At 45.6% G+C, this 21590-nt stretch overlaps 4 protein-coding genes across 7 annotated transcripts in view; 2 read left to right on the top strand and 2 right to left on the bottom strand.

The window, feature by feature from the left end:
• Window positions 1–287: 287 nt before the first annotated feature.
• LOC133161698 (cytochrome c1, heme protein, mitochondrial) lies at window positions 288–7107 on the top strand. The gene is made up of 7 exons (XM_061290230.1): window positions 288–447; window positions 1212–1402; window positions 2254–2380; window positions 4351–4508; window positions 4752–4912; window positions 6615–6715; window positions 6798–7107. The coding sequence occupies exons 1-7, from the start codon at window positions 367–369 to the stop codon at window positions 6900–6902; spliced, it is 924 nt and encodes a 307-aa protein (XP_061146214.1). The 5' UTR covers window positions 288–366; the 3' UTR covers window positions 6903–7107.
• Window positions 6947–11590, bottom strand: pigu (phosphatidylinositol glycan anchor biosynthesis, class U). Of its 2 annotated transcripts, XM_061290227.1 has the most exons (12): window positions 11398–11573; window positions 10655–10719; window positions 10493–10552; window positions 10276–10338; window positions 10077–10186; window positions 9785–9885; window positions 9623–9720; window positions 9352–9506; window positions 9015–9158; window positions 8820–8944; window positions 8603–8745; window positions 7989–8239 (listed from the first exon to the last, which is right to left on the bottom strand). In XM_061290227.1, the coding sequence occupies exons 1-12, from the start codon at window positions 11525–11527 to the stop codon at window positions 8126–8128; spliced, it is 1308 nt and encodes a 435-aa protein (XP_061146211.1). In that variant the 5' UTR covers window positions 11528–11573; the 3' UTR covers window positions 7989–8125. The 2 variants fall into 2 exon arrangements, with proteins under 2 accessions (XP_061146210.1, XP_061146211.1); XM_061290226.1 differs by lacking the exon at window positions 8603–8745 and having other exon boundaries at window positions 6947–8239; window positions 11398–11590.
• A 294-nt stretch (window positions 11591–11884) lies between these two features.
• On the top strand, window positions 11885–19640 carry psmf1 (proteasome inhibitor subunit 1). 3 transcript variants are annotated; one of them, XM_061290229.1, is made up of 7 exons: window positions 11885–12242; window positions 16111–16263; window positions 17203–17285; window positions 17484–17660; window positions 18631–18687; window positions 18855–19016; window positions 19097–19640. In XM_061290229.1, the coding sequence occupies exons 1-7, from the start codon at window positions 12114–12116 to the stop codon at window positions 19146–19148; spliced, it is 813 nt and encodes a 270-aa protein (XP_061146213.1). In that variant the 5' UTR covers window positions 11885–12113; the 3' UTR covers window positions 19149–19640. The 3 variants fall into 3 exon arrangements, 2 of the variants coding, with proteins under 2 accessions (XP_061146213.1, XP_061146212.1); XR_009716106.1 differs by lacking the exon at window positions 11885–12242 and adding an exon at window positions 13331–14191 and having other exon boundaries at window positions 18866–19016; XM_061290228.1 differs by lacking the exon at window positions 11885–12242 and adding an exon at window positions 13334–14191.
• Window positions 19457–21590, bottom strand: part of LOC133161700 (transmembrane protein 74B-like) — a 2788-nt gene continuing 654 nt past the window's right edge. Inside the window, exons 2-3 of the mRNA XM_061290232.1 lie at window positions 21446–21590; window positions 19457–20849 (exon numbers count right to left, since the gene is read on the bottom strand). The exon at window positions 21446–21590 is cut by the window's right edge and continues 59 nt beyond it. Coding sequence (XP_061146216.1) covers window positions 20352–20849; window positions 21446–21590 — 643 coding nt within the window. The 3' untranslated portion in view covers window positions 19457–20351. The remainder of the gene's footprint in view (window positions 20850–21445) is intronic.

Genomic DNA, 21590 nt, shown 5'->3' with positions numbered 1-21590 from the left:
ATTGGGAGAGAATCGCCAATTTTTTTATATTGTTCAAAATAAATTCTTACTCATTTTTGCTAGTTTTGCGAGCTCGACTGGGGAAACATGTCACGCGACCGGGACGAGCGTCTTGAGCTGAATTAATTGATTGTCGATTGAAAAAAAAAAAAGGTTTCACCTTCATTTTATAACATTACGACCCACGATTGCGTAAAACCTACGTCATTTCTGGTTAGAGAACGGCTGGGATTTTCAGAATAAAAGAATCATCTTGTGCTTCAACTCCAGTAGCTTTAGCATTGGGGATGTTAATACCGGAAACGCCGCGAGGAAACAAGTCAAAACTTGTCGGCGCCAACTGAGCGCGAGCGAGCAGAAGTAAAGATGGCGGCGTTACGAGTCACTTCGCTTTCGGGCAACGGGAGAGCCCTCCTGCGTACCTCGAAAAGCATCACCACGCCAAAGGTAGTCGAACCGGAGCGTGTAAACTAGCCCACGCTGTGCTTTCACTACAAAGTCTTGGTAACTGTCGTCGCACGGGGACGGACACCCTGGCTACGAGTACGAGCTAATGCTAACGCGGACGGCAGTCAGGTGGTGGAGACAAGGTCACTCGCGTCATGTTGTATTATTTCAAATCAATAACTTATAGTTACTTAAGAATGAAATGACATCGAGTTGTCAAGCCCTATCGGATGCAGGCAGTAGTCATGTTGTCTATCATAAACCCGACTGTTACAGTTTTGGCTACACTAGAAGTACATTCAAATGTTTAACCGCTGTTGAGATGCGGTAGGAATTCCGACATTCGTGCAACGGTCCTCTCGCCATACATTTGCCACCTGTTCAAGGTGCTGAGCCAATCGGTTGTATGACGCTCAACCGGTTAGCATTTCAAGAATTAAATGTACTTCCGGCTCAAGGACTGAGCAGACTTCCGTTTTTTTCTGCCGCAGCGTTTATCCAGGCCCTCATTATTATTATTTTTGCTGCATTCGAGTTGGAAAGTCGGACTTGAACGACTTCGGACTAGAAAAAGTGCACAACAACGCCTCTTTAGACTGGGAGGTTAGAGTTGTTGAAAAAGAAGACATTGAGGTCAGCCACAAATTGTAATGTGACGTTACCCTTTCGTGAAAGAAAAAATGACCAAGTTGTCAACACTGACTGTGCTTTTGTTATCGAGCAGAATGGTGTACAGCACATGTATGAGATTGCTCTGCCCGCAGGCCAACATGTCCTTGGCCAGCCTGCCTCGCGGCAAGAAGGTGGCACTGACCACACTGGGTGTGGTAGGTGCGGGCACCGCCGCCGTGGCCCTGGCCTTGCACCAGTCCGTCAAAGCCTCTGACTTAGAGCTCCACCCGCCCAACTACCCCTGGAGCCACGCCGGGCCGCTGTCGTCCCTGGACCACGGCAGGTTAGGAGCATGCCTCACACACGCTTGACACCATGCATGCATCCTCCTCTGAGTTTCCAAAGGCATGCCTGCAATTAGGGCCAAGAGTTTGTTGTAGTCATATGATCATAAGTCATCCTGATGTGTTCATTTGAAAAGATTATTCCAACCGCAATCGTGCAAATGATTCTCAGGCAGAAATAATACTCCAAACTAAATGTAAATGTTCAACAGGTTATTTCACTATTCTTTTGTATTTGTAAAACAGTCTGTGTAGCTATTTTTGCAGGTAAAAATCAACTAGTACAGATTTTTTTTTGTTTTTTTACATACAGTAAACTAACTGATTTATAAAAAGTTGAGGAGGTGAAATTGTTTTGCTTGTTTTTGTTTAAAACATGTCAAATTACTTAAGAAAATCCCAAGTTAAATAGAAATTCTTACAATTTAGTATCATCAATTGTTTAATGGATGTATTTTTCTATTCTGTAAAAAAAAGATGAGTATTCTCTATTCAATAGAACACTTTTAGTGTTTGAGGAGTGGTTTATATTGACTTTACAAGTCATTCAACAGTTTGTAAATTTAAAAAATGTTAAACATCGTTTTGGTTGCCGTAAATAATTGAACAGATTATCTAATAAAAGTAATACAATATTCAATGTTCATATTGAATTATTCAGTTTGTCAAACTGTGATAATGATTATTCACATAAAACAATTCTGCTATTTTTAAAAAAGACCAGTGCACTTTAATCCACTAGCTTTAGTGTGAAATGTCTAAATGAATGCAAGAAATGTTCCTGGACTCTTAGCCAAGTGCATATGGATCACTTTGTCCAAAATTTGTATGTATGTGTGTGCGCGCGCAGTATTCGCCGGGGCTACCAGGTCTACAAGCAGGTGTGCTCGGCCTGCCACAGCATGGAGTACCTTGCCTTCCGTAACCTGGTGGGAGTTTCGCACACCGAGGATGAAGTCAAGGCCATCGCTGAGGAGGTGAGTGCCATAGTAATCATGCTGCCAAAATTCAAGATGCCACTATCACATGAATGAACTGTTCTCTCACATTCGGACTCCGTTTTTGCTCAAGCAAACTTTTTTTCCCCCCCACAATTGAATGTCGTGCCGTCCATGTTTCTGCACTGTAATGTTTTGCAGATGCATGTCACCACTTACTTCTGCGGCTCTCTTAGTTTAGCATTGAGCGCTACCTGTGAGCATAGACGCGGAACAATAACTGAGCATGTAAATGCCACAAGATGGCAAAAAGCCTCAGCATGAACATGCGGCTAAATCCACGTTGCATCAACTGTGTTGAGTAGGGGTGTAAATCACGGGTTTTGTCACGATACGATATCATATCGATACAAAGAACCACGATACGATATTTGCCGATATCTTAAAGCCTGCTGTGATTCATTCACGATACATCACGATATAGTGCTCTACGGTCGATTAAAGAACAATAGCCTAATTTATAACAATTCATACGCAAAATCAACAAGGTACTGCAAACTCTTTATTTAAGAAATTACAAAGTGCTTCCAAACGAATGACTTGAAGCCCAAAGGGTTGCGAATTTCCTCGTCTTCTTGCACACGAGCCATAGCACCAGCCCAGGAGCCGCGTAGTTGTCGAGGCCCCTTTCACATGCCTGCTCTGCTCACAACACGCCGCGCACTGCTCCCGGAAAGAGGAAGCAAGCAACAATGAACTGGATTTCAAAATAAAGTCGCGTTTAATGTCCGAGATCAAAAACGGGCAATATAGATCGATGTTTACGTTTAGCATCGATGCCAACAAATCGTAGAGCATTATATTAGGGGTGTAACGATACATCGATACACATCGATTAATCGATATAATGCTCTACGATTTATTGGTATCGATGCTGAAGGTAAACATCGATTTATATCGCCGTGTTTGACCTCGGACATTAGACGCGACTTTATTTTGAAATCCAGTTCATTGTTGCTTGCTTCCTCTTTCCGGCGTTGTTGTGTTGTGAGCAGAGCACGCACGTGAAAGGGGAGGGGACAACTAGTCCGCGGCTCCTGGGCTGGTGCTATGGCTAGTGTCCAAAAAGACGAGGAAGGAAATTGGCTCCCCTTTAGGCTTCAAGTCATTCGTTTGGAAGCACTTTGGATTCCAAAGAAAAGATGGCTCTACGGCCAAGACACGTGCAGTTTGTAAATCCTGCCATGCGGTGATCAAATATTCAGGGAGCACAAATCTCGCCGCACATGTAAAGAAAAAACACGACATCAAAGTTCAGTGTTAACGTAAGCAATTTGTATACTACAATACTCTTGTAATTTCCTAAATAAAGAGTTTGCAGTACCTTGTTGATTTTGCGTATGAATTGTTATAAATCAGGATATTGTTATATATTTTTTACTAAAAAAAAAAAAAATATCGATCGTAGAGCACTATATCGCGATATATCGTGAATGAATCGCAGCAGGCTTTAAGATATCGGCAAATATCGTATCGTAGTTCTTTATATCGATATTATATCGTATCGTGACAAAACCCGCGATTTACACCCCTACATTATATCGATTAATCGATGTGTATCGATGAATCGTTACACCCCTAGTGTTGAGCAGCTACGTTGTTCCACGCAAAGCAAGCAAGCACCCTCCTATTGCTAGTGGTGGACAGCATAGTGGCTTCCAAAAGTGCCATGACATCACTCAAGGGCAAACTAATATGCGGGCTTGCTTAAGCTGTGAAACGCCGCAGGCCCAAAAGCACTGACAATGACTTTAATGTAGCAACAAATTTGGAACCTGGTTGATGGCAATGGTGCCCAAGTAACGTCTATCGCAATGGCCTCTGCACAAAAAAAACACAACAAATCAGTCAGTTTGAGGAGCGCGGATATCTCCGATGGATGTCGATGTAAAGAGCGCACTATTGTTTTATCTGGCAACTGTTTCACAGTCGCCCCCTGCCCCCCTCAGGTGGAGGTGGTAGACGGTCCTGATGAGACTGGCGAGATGTTCACCCGGCCCGGCAAGTTGTCTGACTACTTCCCGAAACCCTACGCCAACCCAGAGGCGGCCCGCGTGGCCAACAACGGCGCCCTGCCGCCAGACCTCAGCTACATTGTCAACGCCAGGTGCCAAAAATGCCTCGGATGCCCCTGGCTGCTCACTCGTCATGCATTCTGGCACTAATATTGGGCTCCGTCTCGGGGGGTGGCGGCTGTTTCTGGCTATGCGCAAGATGAACCATTTTGGGTGGCCGGCTCATATATGTAGACGGCACAATGCCAGTCGGGGCCAGTCGTTTGTACTAGCCTTATAAAGGTTGCGGAGGCTGTCTGTCAAAATTCTGCCCTTTCCTTTACAAATCCTCCCAGGCACGGTGGTGAGGACTACGTGTTCAGCTTGCTGACGGGCTACTGCGAGCCCCCCGCCGGCGTGGCGGTCAGGGAGGGTCTCTACTACAACCCCTACTTCCCTGGACAGGCAATTGGCATGGCGCCGCCCATCTACAACGAGATTCTGGAATACGATGACGGTAAGACACGCCACGTTACAGATGTACGCGAGAAACAACAAATGGGCCAAATTAGAGGTGCACCGTATTAACGAAAAATGATGAGTATAGAAAACATAAACGTGTAGCGTTTGAGGTGTGTGTGGCATGAGAGTAGCAGATGTCATCTGGCCTCTGCTCCTTTGTACTTCCAATTTGTCCGTGTGTGAAGTCGGAATAGCTGCTGGTAGACAAGCTCAAGTGTCACGTGCACGGTTTGTTGATGCAATGCTAATTGCCAGATTAGCTGCATACAAGAGAACAGTGATGCAAGTAACATGAGTGATACATTTTCCACACGTGCGCAAGAAATTTGTCAGTATTTGCACATGGAGACAGACGTGGCATCTCAGCGGTGGCGTTACAGCTGCGCAAAGCGTTTTTACCTAAAACTGCATTCATAATAGAGATGGCACAATTAAACCAATGGTCAAGGTCAGTGATAACCAATCAACCCCCAAAATACTTTTGAACATTTGGTAGTACCGTAATTTTCGGACTATAAGTCGCTCCGGAGTATAAATCGCACCAGCCAAAAATTGCCCAAAAATGTGAAAAAAAAACATAGTAAAGTCGCTCTGGGGTATAAGTCGCATTTTGGGGAGCAATTTATTCGACAAAATCCAACACCAAGAACAGACATGAACGAGCAACAACAGGCTAAACGATACGGTATGCTAACGTGACAAACACAAACGAGGAGCTGAGAACGGGGCTGACGTAACATTCAGTTATTTAAAAAAAACTATTACATAAATAACACGTTTATAAAACCATCTGTATCACTCCAATTCATTAAATCCATCGATCGTCCTTTGTAAACAATGCCGCGTGCCGCGCCGCAGTTCAAATTATTCCACAGGCCCATACAACGATATATAAACTATATTTTAAATAACTCACATAAACAACAATATTATCAAACCATTTGTGTCACTCCAAATCATTAAATCCATCGATCAAATTTCTCGTCTTTTCTCGATCGTCCCTTGTCATCAATGCCGCGTACCGCGCCGCAGTTCAAATTATTCCACAGGCCCATACAAGGATATATAAACTATATTTTAAATAACTATCACATAAACAATATTATCAAACCATCTGTGTCACTCCAAATCATTAAATGCATCGATCAAATTTCTCGTCCTTTGTCATCCTGGTGACAGAGGACATGTCCAGAGGATATGGCGCTTTAAAGTGTTAATTACTTTATTTGATTTTTTCTCTATTTTTCATGTTTTGAATATGTTCAAGATAAAGATATCAAAGCATGTGAAGTGATCAACTATACCAAAAATAACATGTGAAGTGGTCAACTATACTTGTAAGTGATGTGTTAATGATCAAGTAAAAATTTGTGGGGAAAAACATGTCGCTCCTGAGTATAAGTCGCCCCCCCACCCAAACTATGAAAAAAAAACGCGACTTATAGTCCGAAAATTACGGTACAAGTATTCTGCAAAGGATGCAGAATTGAAGAGAACGCCAAACAAGCGCTTCAAAGACAAATTCCTGTTTAGTGGACTTTACCATTCGTCCGTTAAAAACTAAAGACCTAAAAGGGCAGGAGTCCCTTCGGGGAAAAAATAATCATGATTGTATCTAGCGGTGAGGTGGAGCCCTCGTTTTTCACCAACCGTGGCAAACATAGATGTGGAATAGCACAAAGATGCTGTTTTCACAGGGACCCCTGCCACCATGAGCCAGGTGGCTAAGGACGTGTGCACCTTCCTGAGGTGGGCGGCGGAGCCCGAGCACGACCAGCGCAAGCGCATGGGACTCAAGGTCGCACACACACACACACACACGTACGCACTTGAGCACAATACACGTGACAAATCAGCAACGGTTCTTGTTTTTGGTGCAGCTGTTGATGGGCTCAGCCATCCTGGTGCCACTCCTCTACTACATGAAGCGACACAGGTGGGCCGTACTCAAGAGCAGGAAGATTGCCTACAGGCCGCCCAAATAAGATACGGGGCGTGACCACGCACGCAAGTGCACCACACAAACATATGCATCTTTCCATCATGTTTATTACACAAAGCAAGAAAAAAGGTAACAAACTCGCTGCTGCGTGTCAACATTCAATGTTTTTTTGTTTGGTAAACACTTGACAACCATGTGAGAATCCTGCCTTTGTTCTACTGTACAAAATAAATTATATCCAGAAGCAATATCTGTTCAATCCATCAGTAATTATCAGACATGGAAATCAAATCAAACCCTTTAAGCAATTTAGTTAGAAAAGTTATGTAAAAAGGAAAAAAAAAGTTAGATTAGCAACTTGCAACCAAAAGGCTGAATGCACTTTTTGCACACGCAAGTCCTTCTAGTCCACCTTGAGAAAATTTCCCCTAACTTGATCTAGCTATTCATTTCATCCACCACTTATGGATAAGCTGTCACAAGAAAAATCTTCTACTTTGGCTCTGGGAATATTGAATGTTGCATTCAGCTCAATCCAAATAAATTCGCTACATGAACAATTGGCTCAAAATACCACCCGAATGTCACCTTGGTCAAGTTCAAAAGCTCGACACTTGCATATGCCATCATCCCTCATTTACCACCGAAGCCCAACTATTTAGCTTTAGCATGAGCTCAAAAACGGAATGGTTAAGTTTTGATAGCTTTCCAAAACAATCTTGACTGCCAGACTTTTGTAATGCCAAAGTGTGAATATGACTTCAGATGGGTGAACCTGGTTCCTAGCTCAATAGTCAGTATGGACCCCAACCTGGAGAATTACTTTCACTCTTTAGACTTGAAACAAAAAATTACTTCACAACCATAGTATTTCCAATGCATGATCATTACAAAAAATAAATTAGCCTCCCCCCGTGCCCTTAACATTCTTCCTGGAGTTTTAACAGAAATCATTAGTTAATTTGTCCTCAATAAGTAAAAAATAGTTAAGAACACCCCCCCCCCCCCCCCCATTCCAAGAGCCTTGCAAGAAGATCAGCTGGTCGTTCCTGCTCCGCGCTTTTAAGTTTGAAGAGATCATTTGAGCACCAGAACGACCCCCCCCCCATTCCAAGAGCCTTGCAAGAAGATCAGCTGGTCGTTCCTGCTCCGCGCTTTTAAGTTTGAAGAGATCATTTGAGCACCAGAACGACCCCCCCCCATTCCAAGAGCCTTGCAAGAAGATCCGCTGGTCGTTCCTTCTCTGTGCTTTGAAGTTTGAAGGGATCATTTGAGCACCAGAACGGCCTCCGACCCGTCTTGCTTCTTTGGGTAAAGTCCGTGGACCAGGTGGTGCTCTCGCCTCAAGAAGGCATAGAAGTAGTCCGACACCAGCAGCATCTGAAAGAGCCACACAAAGGTTTTTGTACCTTTAATAGTGAGTCACAACAGCTGTTTGAAGACAAGTACACAAGAATTGCTTCCAGTCCGTCTGCCCAAAATCATTAGCCCGAGGCGGAGGTGTAAAGCCAACTGTATGCATCTCCACGGGAGAGAAGAACAAGAAACTGCATACATCAATTTGTCTCCAAGTATTTGTTTGAGGTATTCTCCATTCAAACACGTGCTTTTCCCCACACAACACTCAAAAGAGAAAAACAAAGCCAAATAGCAGGAGAAGAAAACCGATGGAGAGAAACAAGTCAGGGTCTGGGACAAACCTATCAAGTTGACGAGATTCTGAAAAAGTGACAAAAGTTTGACCTGAGCGACGTTGAAGACCAGCATGGTGGAGAAGTAGAAATTAGCGTTGGCGCTGCCCGTATAAATCCACAAGTGCCACAAGACCGGAAAGAGCGCCGAACACGTCAGCAGCACACAGGACACCAGGGACACGTTGTGAAGAACTACAAAGGGCAAAGCATGGCAACTTGTGATAGATAGCGGGACACCAACGGGAGCACCATCACACCTGACTCACATCTGGCGAGGTGACTCCAGATAGGCAGGAAGGCCATGTAGAGAGCCACGTCGCCCACCGTTGGGTACGACTTGAAGATAGAGATGATGGCGAGCTGCATGAAGATCAGGAACACCGGATGCTCCCTGAAAAACGTACAAATGTCATTCGGCAGCCCGGTTTGTGGTCTCTCCTCTGTGTCGGAGGAGGACTCACTTGAGCTTGATGGCCAGGGGGGTGGTGTAGATGAAGACGTTGATCTGGAACACGCAGAGGAAGAAGAGGCGGAAGTGTTCGAACATCTCTGCAAAGAAGTACCAGAAGAGGCCGATGTTGGGCGTCAGGTCTGGAACGGTGAGGCTGGAAACAAACGCGGCGGGGCGTCACTGTACTTTCACCTCCATTTGGAACAATTCTGTTCCGTGGCCTATAGTTGTTTTTACGACAACGTTCAGCGCACTTGGTGAGTTTTGTCATCTGAATCTCAAGCCGGCACCACACTACTCAAGTCGCCCAGCTATTTGTACTTTCAGATACTTGACCGCATACTCACATAAAGCCATAAACGGAGGGCACAAAGTCCCACGAGCCCAGCAGGAAGAAGGAGAGGCCCACTGTCACTAGAAGGCTGCCTAGGTACATGAAGGCGTACTGTGCCACGAACCACCAGAAACTCAGACGACACGCGTTGACAGGGATAAACTGGAGCTGCACACACAAAGCAAGCCAGGAGTTTTGCAGTCAACCAGTTGAGGAGAGGTGGGTCGCCATCTAGTGGCAGAATAAGCTGCTCATTACGACTCGGGATCAGTCGGCGAGCTTACCTGCATGAGATACAGCAGAGCAGCAGCACACAGCGTGAGTGGGTAGAAGCTCTGGTACGTGGCCAAGGCCAAGAAGACTGCGCTCAGCAATGTGTTCCCTGTCCACAAAAGGAAAGGGATGAGACCCAACCCCCTTGCACCAGACCAACTCGGCCGCCTCACCTTTCACTGTGGCCAGGATGAAGAGCGATATCACGGCATTGTTCAGGCCGCATGTGGACTTGGCCACGCAGGACAGTACGCTCAACGGGTTCAGAAGGTAACTGCGGAACCAGAGCACATGGAACATCCTGTGCATTCTTGGCTTTATTTTTTGGGGGAAAAAATAATTTGTGGGGGCAAAATCAAAATGTTTGCTCCCTTAACGCCGATGAAATACAGTCAGATCATTTGACTCTTGTCCTAAATTTGGCTGTGTAAGTGCGTTTTGCTTTTTTATTGGATTGGTACTCACAACATGGCCACCTTGAGGGGGATGTAGTGCATCTCTTTGGGGCTTCGAACCAGCTCGTGACAATCGGCGGGGTAGCGCTCAGCTTGCAGAGCGAATTTCTGCTTCCTGAACTGGAAACACGGTTGGCGTGTGTCGGCGGTTATTGATGGGCCGGGACGATTTTTCATTACGGCCATGTATGGTTGTTTGACTTCCTCACCACTTGTTTGTTGTAGTCCTTCACTGCGTGGTAGAAGGACACGGCCACGATGATGTCGGCCAGCTGGAGAGACACCGAGAGACTCTTTCTCTTTCTTTTAACCTTTGAACCTTAGTCTACTTTAAAAGTGCTCATGGTCATGTATTCTACACCTGTAATTTCCTGAAATTCTACGCCTCACCATGTCTAACGGTTATAATGAGCATATGTTACTTACGATGAAGGTAACTTCCGCATAGTCCACAAGAAAGTGGAAATAGTAGATGATGAGAGGGGTCTAAGTAAGACAGAAAAAGGCGTTTATCCATCATCGCTGTCATGACAACCAGTTCAGGAGAACCAATATCCAAGTGCGCGTGCACGTGTTCAACCCCCTCACCTCATGAAAGACATCTCCCTCATATGGCGACACTCCCAAGTCCAGTAGCGCCAAACCTTCCACCACTACAAGCCAACAAAAAGAGGGTTATTATTGTTTTTGTGTGATACACTTTTTCGCAGTTCGATCTGTAAAAAAAAGTAAAATTCGGACAACATTGTGAAACTCTAACCACCGGGTCTCTAAATTATTAATCTGATCAAATCAGTTTATTAATGTAATAATTGACGTTTCACCTCTAAACAGAATAACTATAATTATGTCGTGTCCACCGAGTACGAGAGGTGGTTGGACAGCTGGAAACTTGTGACGTCACCGATACACATCAAAGTTGTGAAAGTCTTCCGGGTGTATGCAATAGAAAAGGCATATTCAAAACACCAAAGTATTGATCAAAAGTCAAAGTCTGCTTTATTGTCAACATCTTCACATGCCGAGACACACAAAGAGATCGAAATTACGTTTTCCCTATCCCACGGTGACAAGACATATTACACGATAGACACACAAGTAAACGACGCAATATAAAAAACAAGAAGGCACAAACAATAAATAATAAGAGTAACATGCTCGTTTTTTTTTATCATTACTCGCTTTAGGGACACTGTTTTTAACCAAACGGGACGCAAAATCAATAGTGACTTTGAAGACATAGTGGCTTTCATTGTGGAACACATGAGGGATGCTTCAGCAGCGTAACTCAAGCCCCTAAACGATCCCCTCAGAGTGTCTGCCACGCTCACCTCTTTTCCAGGCAGTTAACGGGGACGCAACCTCCACCCTCTCGGCGATCCAATGCGCCAAGGTGGACCTAAAAAGAGCTGCACGAATGGTGACAGCCACGATCAGCAGGAGAGTCAACGGAGCCGCCATCTTGACGTTAAGACTTAAGCTAGGTGCACGCTGGGAAATGAATAGATCCACGACAGTCACAGCTTTTGTTTAATTGTACAGGGCGGAACTAAGGCGAAAGCTAACGTTTTCAGGGGGGCATTTAAGTGTGGGCTCAAAATACAACTGACGGGCGAAATATTACGATACTATATAATATATAGTATCGTAATCAATACGTCGTAAGCATTTAATACTAATCGTAGTACGTAACGCAAACTATGACAAATCGTGCCAGTATAATAACGTGGGTAACTAGATATAATAATAATTTATTCAATTTATATCGATGACAAATTTCAAAATGAACGCTGGAACCGTTAATTTTTGTCCTTGTAATATGTAATATAATACAATAGTCTATTCGACTAATTGGTTTCAATAGTTTCAATCATTTCAATAGTCGGTTGTTAGTGACTAGGCAGGCAGTGTCGCCCATCTTGACGCTTTACGCTGAAGAGGCCGAGCGGGAAGCCCGCCCTTCTTCCGATTGTGAATGTGACATCACATCATTTTATTGCGTTTTTCCTTTTTGTTTTGCTTCTCAACATTAGTTTTCGTCAGTGCCATGGCGGGTTTGGAGCTGTTGTACTCCTGCTGTGGCGACGCCATCTCGTGTCCGCAGGACGCCGTCGTGTGTTTCGTCCACTGGGAAGTGGTCAAAAGCGGATACAAGTGCCTCGGCTCCGGGGACGAGGTAAACGCACTCTTTAGTGGCTCTTGAGCGTGTCGTTTCACCTCGCTTTCTTCTTTTTGTCTACTGACCATGCATATTCTTCACTAACCGGTGCTCGGAGGCTGCGAGCCTAATGCTTAACTTTACAAGTCACGTGACACCGTCGCCTCTTTCAAGGAGACATGTTTAAAGGGTTTCATTACCAGGTTGCAGCTGAAGATAAAAGTTGAGCATCAAATTTTAACGTGATAAATTTCACACCCCCAACACTTCAAGTTAGATGAGTCCAGGTCGGTGATTACCAATCCACTAGCCCCCGCACACATAACGTAATGCTACGTGCTTATGGACAAGATGCAAGTTTCTCCAAATTCTTGTCCGCAATGTCCAGAGACGTATTATCGAGAGTCGATGTCCAGTTTACGCTTTGATTACAAGGACACTCGTTTGGAACGTATTTGAGACCGGAAGAGTCACAGAAAGAAGTGCAAAACGGGAAAAGGGCTTCTGTGCTCTTTTCGTCGTTTTCATCGTTTTTGTTTGTTTATTTGACAACTTTTATTCCGAACATTCAAATACACAAACTTGCCGTTTGCTTTCAGATAAAATCCCTGCGTAAGACCAAATGAAATCGAGGAAGCAAAATAAACACGGAGAGAGAAAAAAGAGAGGAAAAAAGACATTCGGAAAGGAGTGAGAAGAAGCTTAGTTTTGTAGCTCTCACCCCTTTATCTAAACATAATTTATATGCGTACATAGGTACACGCACAGTAGCATAGCATATAGTATACAGCTACATGTATCCATATGTATTCACACGCAGAAATATTTATACCTCTATACACGTATACACACACACACACACACACACACACAATCTATGATCTTTAGTCCTTGTACCCGCGAAACAACATGTTTTTGTAAAAACAATTTAAACTGGTGGATATTTGGACTATGAGTTCCTCACTTAGACTGTTTCATAGTTTGACCCCGGTTATAGATACACAGAAACTTTTTAAGGTTGTTCTTATGTTTAAGATTTTGAAGTTAGGATAGATCTTATAACCTCCTGTGGTGTTAGGTGTTTGTACTGCTGTTTTATTCTGAAGGGCAAAACAGGAATTTGGGGATGGGGGTGTTCTAGTGATGTGGAATGGCTGCGAGTTTAGAAGAATATGAGACGCAAATAAAGACCGTCTAGTTGCTCTACAAAGTGTTGTTTGAATCCTTACACCCGAAACGCGACATGGTGTCAGAAGTGGATCAACTGTAAGAGCTTACTCGCCGGGGATTGAGAGTAGGTCGTGCTGGAAGAAAAAGTAGCCCTCGCCACACACAGAAAGATGTCGGAGGATAACGCAGGAGCTAACGTGGGGACTCCACCGCACCAGCAACAGGCTAATCCGCCCCCGAATGCCACATTCACCATTCAGCCTCCTGAAGCATTTGATTTTTCAAGGCCACAGCAATGGGAGAAGTGGATACGGAGGTTTGAAAGATTCCGACTTGCTAGCAACCTGCACCTTAGTTCGGAAGCTAATCAAGTGAACACGCTCATCTACTGCCTGGGGGACGAAGCAGACGACAAACTTCGAGGTCAAGCTTTATCGGACGCGCAGAGGCATCAGTACCAAGCAGTAAGAGACACTTTAGACATATATTTTGTGCCCAGAAAAAACATAATTTACGAGAGGGCTAGATTTAACCAAAGAGTACAGCAAGTTAATGAGACTGTGGACTCATTTGTCACTGCCCTGTACGCGTTGGCCAAAAACTGTAACGACGGAGCCTTGCACGATGAGTTAATAAGAGATCGTCTCATTGTGGGACTGAGAGACACCAATTTAGCTGAGAGACTCCAAATGGACAAAGATTTGACGCTGGAAAAAGCCACTTGTCAGCCTGTTGGGACAACAAGCACTAACAGAACTTCCACCCAGGATTCAACGGTTCAGACTACGGCTCATGAGGTACAGTTACTCTATCTCACACACCCCAGGAAAAGCACTTCTCAGTGCGGATACACTGTCACGCGCACCTGTCAATCAAGAGACAGACTCTAAAGCTACGGAGGAACTACTAAATGATACAAACATCTATGTGAACGAAATAGTGAAAAACCTACCTGCTAGCTCGACATATATCACACAATTAAAAGAAGAGCAAAAAAATGACAGTGTATGTTCGGAACTCATGTCATTTTGCCAGAGAGGCTGGCCAGACTACAGCCGTCTCATAGGTCCAATCAAAACATATTGGCCACACAGAGACACATTAACAGTCCATGACGAACTGTTACTGAAAGGCACCAGACTTGTTATTCCTACCACTATGCGCAACAAAGTCCTTGTAGCTCTTCATGAGGGACATCAGGGCATGTCAAGGTGCAGACAGAGAGCGAAAGAGGCAGTGTGGTGGCCTGGTTTGAGTAGCCAAATAAATGAGCTTGTGAAAAACTGCACCACATGCATTAAAGAACGTGTCAATCCAGTGGAGCCTTTAATGCCCAGCGAGCTTCCAGAGAGACCATAGCAAAAAGTAGGTGCAGATCTTTTTACACTCAACAACAGCAACTACGTACTTCTGGTGGACTACTATTCCAGATTCGTGGAGATAGCTAAACTGACACCCACTAGATCAGAGGACATTATAGTACACCTAAAGTCAATTTTTTCCAGACATGGTATTCCGGAATTCTTCTACAGTGACAACGGACCTCAGTTCTCTAGCCAACAGTTCAAAGATTTTGCTGCAGCCTACGGTTTCAGACATGTAACCAGCAGTCCAAGGTTTGCACAAAGCAATGGTGAAGCTGAGCGTCATGTCCAAACTGTAAAGGGACTACTCAAGAAGGCAAGAGACCCGTATCTTGCACTTTTAGCTTACAGAGCGACCCCTTTGGCTAATGGATATAGCCCAGCTCAACTTCTAATGGGAAGAAGACTTCGCACTCCAGTGCTCCAGCTCCCTTCGTTACTTGTTCCCAGTCTACCGAACAAGGGCTTTGTGGCGTCAAGGGAAGGGGAGATGAAGTTGAAGTACAGTGAGGGGTACAACAGGAGACATCGTGTGAGAGATCTTCCTCAACTGTCACCAGGACAACCTGTATGGATCACGGACACTAAGAGTGAAGGGACTGTCATTTCTTCTCACTCAGCACCCCGCTCTTACCTGGTTGAAAGTCCTTCCGGAGCCATCAGGAGGAATAGACATCATCTACTGCCAATGCCGGAAACTACACCAAAGATGGCAATCCCAAGTACTCCTATCAGTCCAACAGAGGATACCTTACCAACACCAAACATAAGTGAGTCCCTTGTCCAAACTCCAAAGGCAACAAGTCCTGTCAGAACAAGGTTTGGCCGTGTTGTCACAAGGCCGCAAAAACTGGATTTATAAGCATGTATGTAAGAAAACAAAAAGGAAATGTTTAAGAGTGGTGTGATAAGAAAAGAAAAAGTTTTTCCTTCATGCAGAATTAGTACGTCTTCATGTTTGCAAAGAAAGGGGGATGTGGTGTTAGGTGTTTGTACTGCTGTTTTATTCTGAAGGGCAAAACAGGAAGTTGGGGATGGGGGTGTTCTAGTGATGTGGAATGGCTGCGAGTTTAGAAGAATATGAGACGCAAATAAAGACCGTCTAGTTGCTCTACAAAGTGATATTTTCTGGTAGTTGTTTTGCTTTTGCCTTATACATAATGATTACTGTTTGATATGATACTGTCAGTGAATTTCAATAGTTTGGATTGTATGAAAAGTATATTTGTGTGTTCTAAGTAGTTGACTTTATGAATAGTCCTTATTGCTCTTTTCTGCGGGATGATAAGTGGCTGTAGCAAAGTTTTGTAAGTATTTCCCCAAACCTTTCTCTTTGTTTCGGGGTTGGTCAGGCGCTGAGCAGCGACAAGAAGTCGGAACTGCTGCCGTCTGGCTGGAGCAGTAACAAGGAGATCTACACCCTGAGGTACGCCTCGGAGCCGGGAGACGCTCAGCTGCTGCTCAAAGCACTGGTGGTCGACTCGGCGCTCGTCTTCAACCTCATGGTGAGTCATCAGCCTTATGCGGAGAGATTTTCAATCGGGCAAGTCATGCGAACATGAAAGGACAATAAAGCAGAAGATTCAATGTTTTATCTAATTCTTCGATGAATCATAAAAGAAACTTGACAAGTAAATTGAATAAACTCATTTGACTCAATTACTCCGAATTGGAAGGTGTTTAAAGTTAAAGTTAAGTTAAAGTCCCAATGATCGTCACACACACATCTGGGTGTGGTGAAATTTGTCCTCTGCATTTAGCCCATCCCCATGTGATTTTAATCCATCCCCTGGGGGAGAGGGGAGCAGCAGCGATGCCGCACTCTGGAATCAGTTGGTGATCTAACCCCCCAATTCCAACCCTTAATGCTGAGTGCCAAGCAGGGAGGCAATAGGTCCCATTTTTATAGTCTTTGGTATGACCCGGCCGGGGTTTGAACCCACAACCTTCCAGTCTCAGGGCGGACACTCTACCACTAGGCCACTGAGCTGATATTTTTTGCCACCGTTAGTTGTCTGAAGCCCAGTTTTCTAACCACACTCGGCACTGGAGGTGAAGGGATTGATTAATAAAGCAAACTAACGAGACCCATTTATGATCAAGTTATTACTTGGATCGTTTGGAGCTCTTGTTTAACTTGAAACTGTCCAAATCCTCAGAATGAACATTTTCCACCAATTTTCGACGAATATGACGAACGGACTGACGGACCCAAATCGTTGTTAATTTAGTTTAGTGTCCATGGAAATGAACGTCCTGTTTTTCAAGAAGCGATTGGAAATTATTTTTTTATTTTTCATTGCGCCTCCTCACCAACAGCATGTGTCAATCTTGATTTTTGTTTTTTTGGTAAGGGGGGAGATTTTTAAATCAGGAACTTTCAAGTAGTTGTTGACAAACGCTCGGAGCTGCGACTGATGGTGGTCGCGTGTGTGTTTGTGAAGAACCGCAGCACACAGCAGAGGTCGGACGTGATCGTCAACCTCAACGAGCACGTGGAAGCCGGCCACTTGCGCACATTCGACAGGTGAGTGCCACAGGATTTGTTGCTATAGCACCATCTGCAAATAATGGTTTTGCACATTGTGAAGGAGTTTTTCTCAAAGATGCCGAAGCGCATTGCTGATCCTTCGTTGGGAACACGAGAGGGGCCATCCAGCCAGCGCTTTGTAAACATTCCAACCTTTTTCTCAGGAGACGTTTTGCTCTCGTTTTTGGTGTTCAGAGTCTACAAGGACGTGGGTGGCCTGGCGGCAGCCGTTCGCTCTCAGCTGCTACCGTCGCGGGACAAACGCACGCAAGCGGAACGGACGCGCAGGCCAGACGGCCGCGACGATGACAACCTCCGCGACACCACGCGGGTCCCTGACAGGCACCCGCGACACGCTGCGCAGCCGCACTGGTATGAACCGGCCGACTGGCCGGCCGACCGACCGCAAGTCGGCGTGGTAACAAGCATCAGGACCGAGTCGTGCCCACCTGTGGGGATTTTGACCAAACGGCACTTTGGCAAAGTGTTGTGGCGGCGTAGTGCCCAAGAACCGTCCGTCACAACCCGAGTCGAGGAGTTTGGTTTAGACAAAAGTAGCGCTCGGGCACCAGCACTAGTGCCTACATGGGTCGGGGAGTTTGGCTTGAAGAAAAGTGGTGACTCTTCGCCATATCGAGCGCCGGTGCGGACCCAAGTTGTGGAGATTGATTTTGACAAAAGAAGCAGCCCAAGACACCACTTTGAATTTTTGCGAAGTTGTACAATGATGCAACAATTTTCCAAATTTCCTGCACATTTCCACACACCTTTGTGGGGATTGGCACAAGTTCCTCTCCTGTGGCTGTGGCAATACTTAGGGTGTATAAAGACCAGAAAAGTCCTTTAGTCCGCTTGTTTGGTCCAGACCAAAAGCGGACTTAATTATTTTCGTTTGGTGCGGTTCCTATTCAGACTGTACATGTTGGAAGCGAAGTATATTTTGTAAACACACCCATGCTTGTGACGATCTGTGCTCCCATTGGACAGCAATGACCAAGACGGCACACAGAGCACAGATCCGGAAATGGAAGAAAACATGCGAGGCCTACGCGGACGCATTCCTGCTCCGCATATTTGTGCTGTTGGTTTGAATCTATGCTGTTTGTATTCACACCTTAAGCGAACCGCACCAGAGTTCATTTGGAAGCGACCCGAAACCACTTTAAAAAGTGGGTCTGGGTCCGTTTCTTTAATCCACACCAGGATTTGTTTGCGTGTATTTACACCTGCACAAATGGTCCGGATCAGCGTTACAATCGAACCCTGGTCCGTTTAATGTGGACTAAACAGTCAGGTCTGAATACACTCTTGGTTGCAACACGGTGTGGTGTGTGTTTTTCAGGCCCGAACCCATGGCGCCGTCGTTCTCAGTGGGTGGCACCGATCTGGATCCTTTGGGGTGAGTCACCCGCTTGCCGCGTCACACGCATTTCTTCCCCTTTTCTGGGTCCAAATTACTCATTTTCTTTCCTGAAGTTGCCAAACAAACTTGCGGTCCAATTCTTGAGTGCAACATTGACCGTTGTGGCAAGACACCTGCTTTTCACTTTCTCTGCCTCCCGGCAGGTCGGGATCAGGTGGCGGCATGATGGCGGACCCTCTGCGAATGGGCTACCCCCGCTCGGGTTTTGACCCATCTGGTGGCATCCCGGACATCCTGCCCCCTGGTGCGGTGCCACCCGGCGCCCGCTTCGACCCGTTTGAACCCGTGGGACGCCGCCAGCCCGGGTGAGATGTGCCGTCTCACTCGCTCACGCGCACTGCCTGGCTAACGTTGTGTCTCACAAAGCTTGGTCGTGTTCCCTCAGGCCCGATCCGGACCACCTTCCCCCCCCGGGCTACGACAACATGTTCATGTAGCCGCTTTCTGTCCTCTAGTCTAGTCAATCAGATTCCAGCAGCTATTGTTGTCAGCAAAATTAGGAAGCGCTGCAACTCGGCAAAATGAAATTTAGAATTGGGAAGAACTGAAACATGTCTTTGGTTTGACTCTCTCAAGAAACGTGGAAGGAATTAGGAAATAACAGGCCATGGGGAGGCCTTTTTGAGACAATTTTTAGCATTAGAAAAAATCCAACAATCTAAAGAAACAGTGACTAAAATCACTTTTTGTTGTTTCCTTAATGCTTCGGAATTACAAGCGGAACTTTTAAGTGTTTGACAAAACGTTGACCCTTTTAGTGCTGTTTAGCTTTTCAACAGAAACATCATCAATAGGTGTGTTTTTTTTTTTTTTTTGCATAGCATCTTTTTTTGAATGTCATTAACTGCAGCTCCTGTTGTAATGTAGACATATTTTTGCAACTCTTCAAACAGCTGATCATTAAACATGTGAAATACTCAAATGTCAAATATCTGAAAAATGTCCTGTTCCTAAAGGCAACTTTTGATTCAAAGTCGCGAAAGTTTGTCTTTATTCCCACAGGCTCGTCAAAACCTGCAAAACAACATGACAGCAACGATCGGCAAAACCCCGAGAAACAAACAAAAACTATCAGTGAATATGCTTCTCCCTCTGGCGTTGGGGAGCGCGACTATATCTATTGCAGCTTTTTGTAATGATATCCGCCTTGGAGGTCCAGCTTCTTGCGCCTTTTGTCTCAAACCAACTGGCTGTATGGACAAAAATGTTCCGGATCAGGTCTTTGGCGTTCGAAACAATCCAACGGGCGCAGCGAACAACCTCTTTTTGGATGACAGCCCCCAACATTTCTTGCCCTGTCGAAACGGCTCAAAATCTTCCAATTTGACGTTTTTGCCCCAAATCTACATTTTTTTCCACATTTTGGTCCAAATTTACTTTTTCTTGTCCAAAGGCCATTTTTGCTTTTGGCCACATACCACATTTCTTCACTTGACCAGGAATGATGACAATGTCTTCACATTTCCCTCCCCATTTTCAGCAAACTGTTGTCCCAAGACTTAAATTCGGCACTTTCTTAATTTTTGCATCCCAAAACTTTATAGCCAGCATCCAGCTTTCCTTCATTTTTGCCTTGCAGAGGACGGACGTAGAAATGGACGGGCATCCTTTGTTAGCACCAAATCGCTGTGGTCGGTGGATCACTCAGCCGTCAAAGCAGGTCCCTCCCGCTCGGTCCCAGATGATTGGTCCTCGCCAGCGGCGAGCTGCTTCATCCTCATGTTGACGGAGCCGTAGGTCCGCTTGGGCCGGACGAAGGGCGCCCGGCAGTGTGAGAGCGAGACGACGTGGCACCGGCACATGAAAGCCAGGAGGAGCAGAGAGAGTAAGATCCCTCCCAGGGTGAGTAGCCCCAGACCGGCGATGATGCACTTGTCCAGGTGCGAGCCCAGCCGTGCATAGTACAGGTCTAGCTGCTCCATCTGCCGGGCCGACACGGCGTCACGGTCCACGCGGGCCTCCCTGGGGACGGCGTAGGCCACCAGGACCAGCGCCACGCCACTCACCAGCAGCGCCACGGCAAGAGCCAGGCCCGTATCGGATGAGCGCTGAATACCGCCACCGTCTGGGACAGTCCAGTTGTCGCCGGAACCCCGGACCGCCTCAGCATCATCAGCACCAGATGTCACTGACGAATCCTGAAGCGGGACAAAAGTTGATTCACTTGCTTGTGGTCCCAATTCGTTTGTCCAAACCCTAGATTTTCTGGCCTCTTGACGCAACTTTTGTTTCCAGCGGACTCTACCTGTATCTAACGTGACCCTGTTTCTTACTCTCCTTACCTTTGTCTTAACTTTTGGTATCTACTCCAACTGGCATTTTTACTGTGAGACTACTCTTGACTTTACTGTCTTCCTAATGGGACTGCTCTCCTTATATATGTCCTGACTTTTTTTTTTTTACTGTGCTAACGGGAACCCATTCTGCTGTGACTTCACTCTGGACCTGGGGATGTATTTTGACTGACTCTCGGCCTTAAGGGAGTAATCTTTCTGCATCAGATATGATTCTATTTTTGTAATTTTCTGCTGTGCGCCTATGCACAAAACATGAGCGCTTACATCTGTCCTGACTTTTTGTCTCTATTTGTACTGTGCTTATGGGAACCCATTCTGCTGTGACATTACTTTGGACTTATCCAGGCATGTGTTTTGACTCTGCCTCTTGGCCTCGTTTTTCTGCATCAGTTTGTGTTTCTCTGCTGTGTGTATCTATGCACGAAACATGGAAGAACCTTGCAGCTTCCCGAGGTGGTGGTGAAGCCTGTCGCCTCTTGGTGGCGTTCGTGGTCGTGCTCGTAGGAAGCGTTGCGGAAGCCCCCGCCAATGTCGCTAGCCTTCTCAATGTTTGGTAGTTCACGGAGTTCTACGAGGTCAAAC

The sequence above is a fragment of the Syngnathus typhle genome, linkage group LG11, assembly GCF_033458585.1.
Source record: "Syngnathus typhle isolate RoL2023-S1 ecotype Sweden linkage group LG11, RoL_Styp_1.0, whole genome shotgun sequence".
NCBI lineage: Eukaryota > Metazoa > Chordata > Actinopteri > Syngnathiformes > Syngnathidae > Syngnathus > Syngnathus typhle.
Note: the sequence above shows the minus strand (reverse complement) of the source record. Positions and strands in the feature narration are given on the sequence as shown.

Bases quoted from the DNA above. Each gene is read 5' to 3' on its own strand.
- pigu (XM_061290226.1), bottom strand. From the start codon at position 11,527: ATGGCGGCTCCGTTGACTCTCCTGCTGATCGTGGCTGTCACCATTCGT. The intron at 9,886-10,076 runs GTGAGTACCAAT...CTGGTTCCGCAG, and splicing joins CCCCTCAAGGTGGCCATGTT to TTACCTTCTGAACCCGTTGA. The intron at 8,240-8,819 runs GTGAGTCAGGTG...TGGCTCTTTCAG, and splicing joins CTGGAGTCACCTCGCCAGAT to ATGCTGCTGGTGTCGGACTA.
- psmf1 (XM_061290228.1), top strand. From the start codon at position 13,565: ATGTCGGAGGATAACGCAGGAGCTAACGTGGGGACTCCACCGCACCAG. The intron at 17,286-17,483 runs GTGAGTGCCACA...TTTGGTGTTCAG, and splicing joins CACTTGCGCACATTCGACAG to AGTCTACAAGGACGTGGGTG. The intron at 18,688-18,854 runs GTGAGTCACCCG...GCCTCCCGGCAG, and splicing joins ACCGATCTGGATCCTTTGGG to GTCGGGATCAGGTGGCGGCA.
- LOC133161698 (XM_061290230.1), top strand. From the start codon at position 367: ATGGCGGCGTTACGAGTCACTTCGCTTTCGGGCAACGGGAGAGCCCTC. The intron at 1,403-2,253 runs GTTAGGAGCATG...GTGCGCGCGCAG, and splicing joins TCGTCCCTGGACCACGGCAG to TATTCGCCGGGGCTACCAGG. The intron at 2,381-4,350 runs GTGAGTGCCATA...TGCCCCCCTCAG, and splicing joins TCAAGGCCATCGCTGAGGAG to GTGGAGGTGGTAGACGGTCC.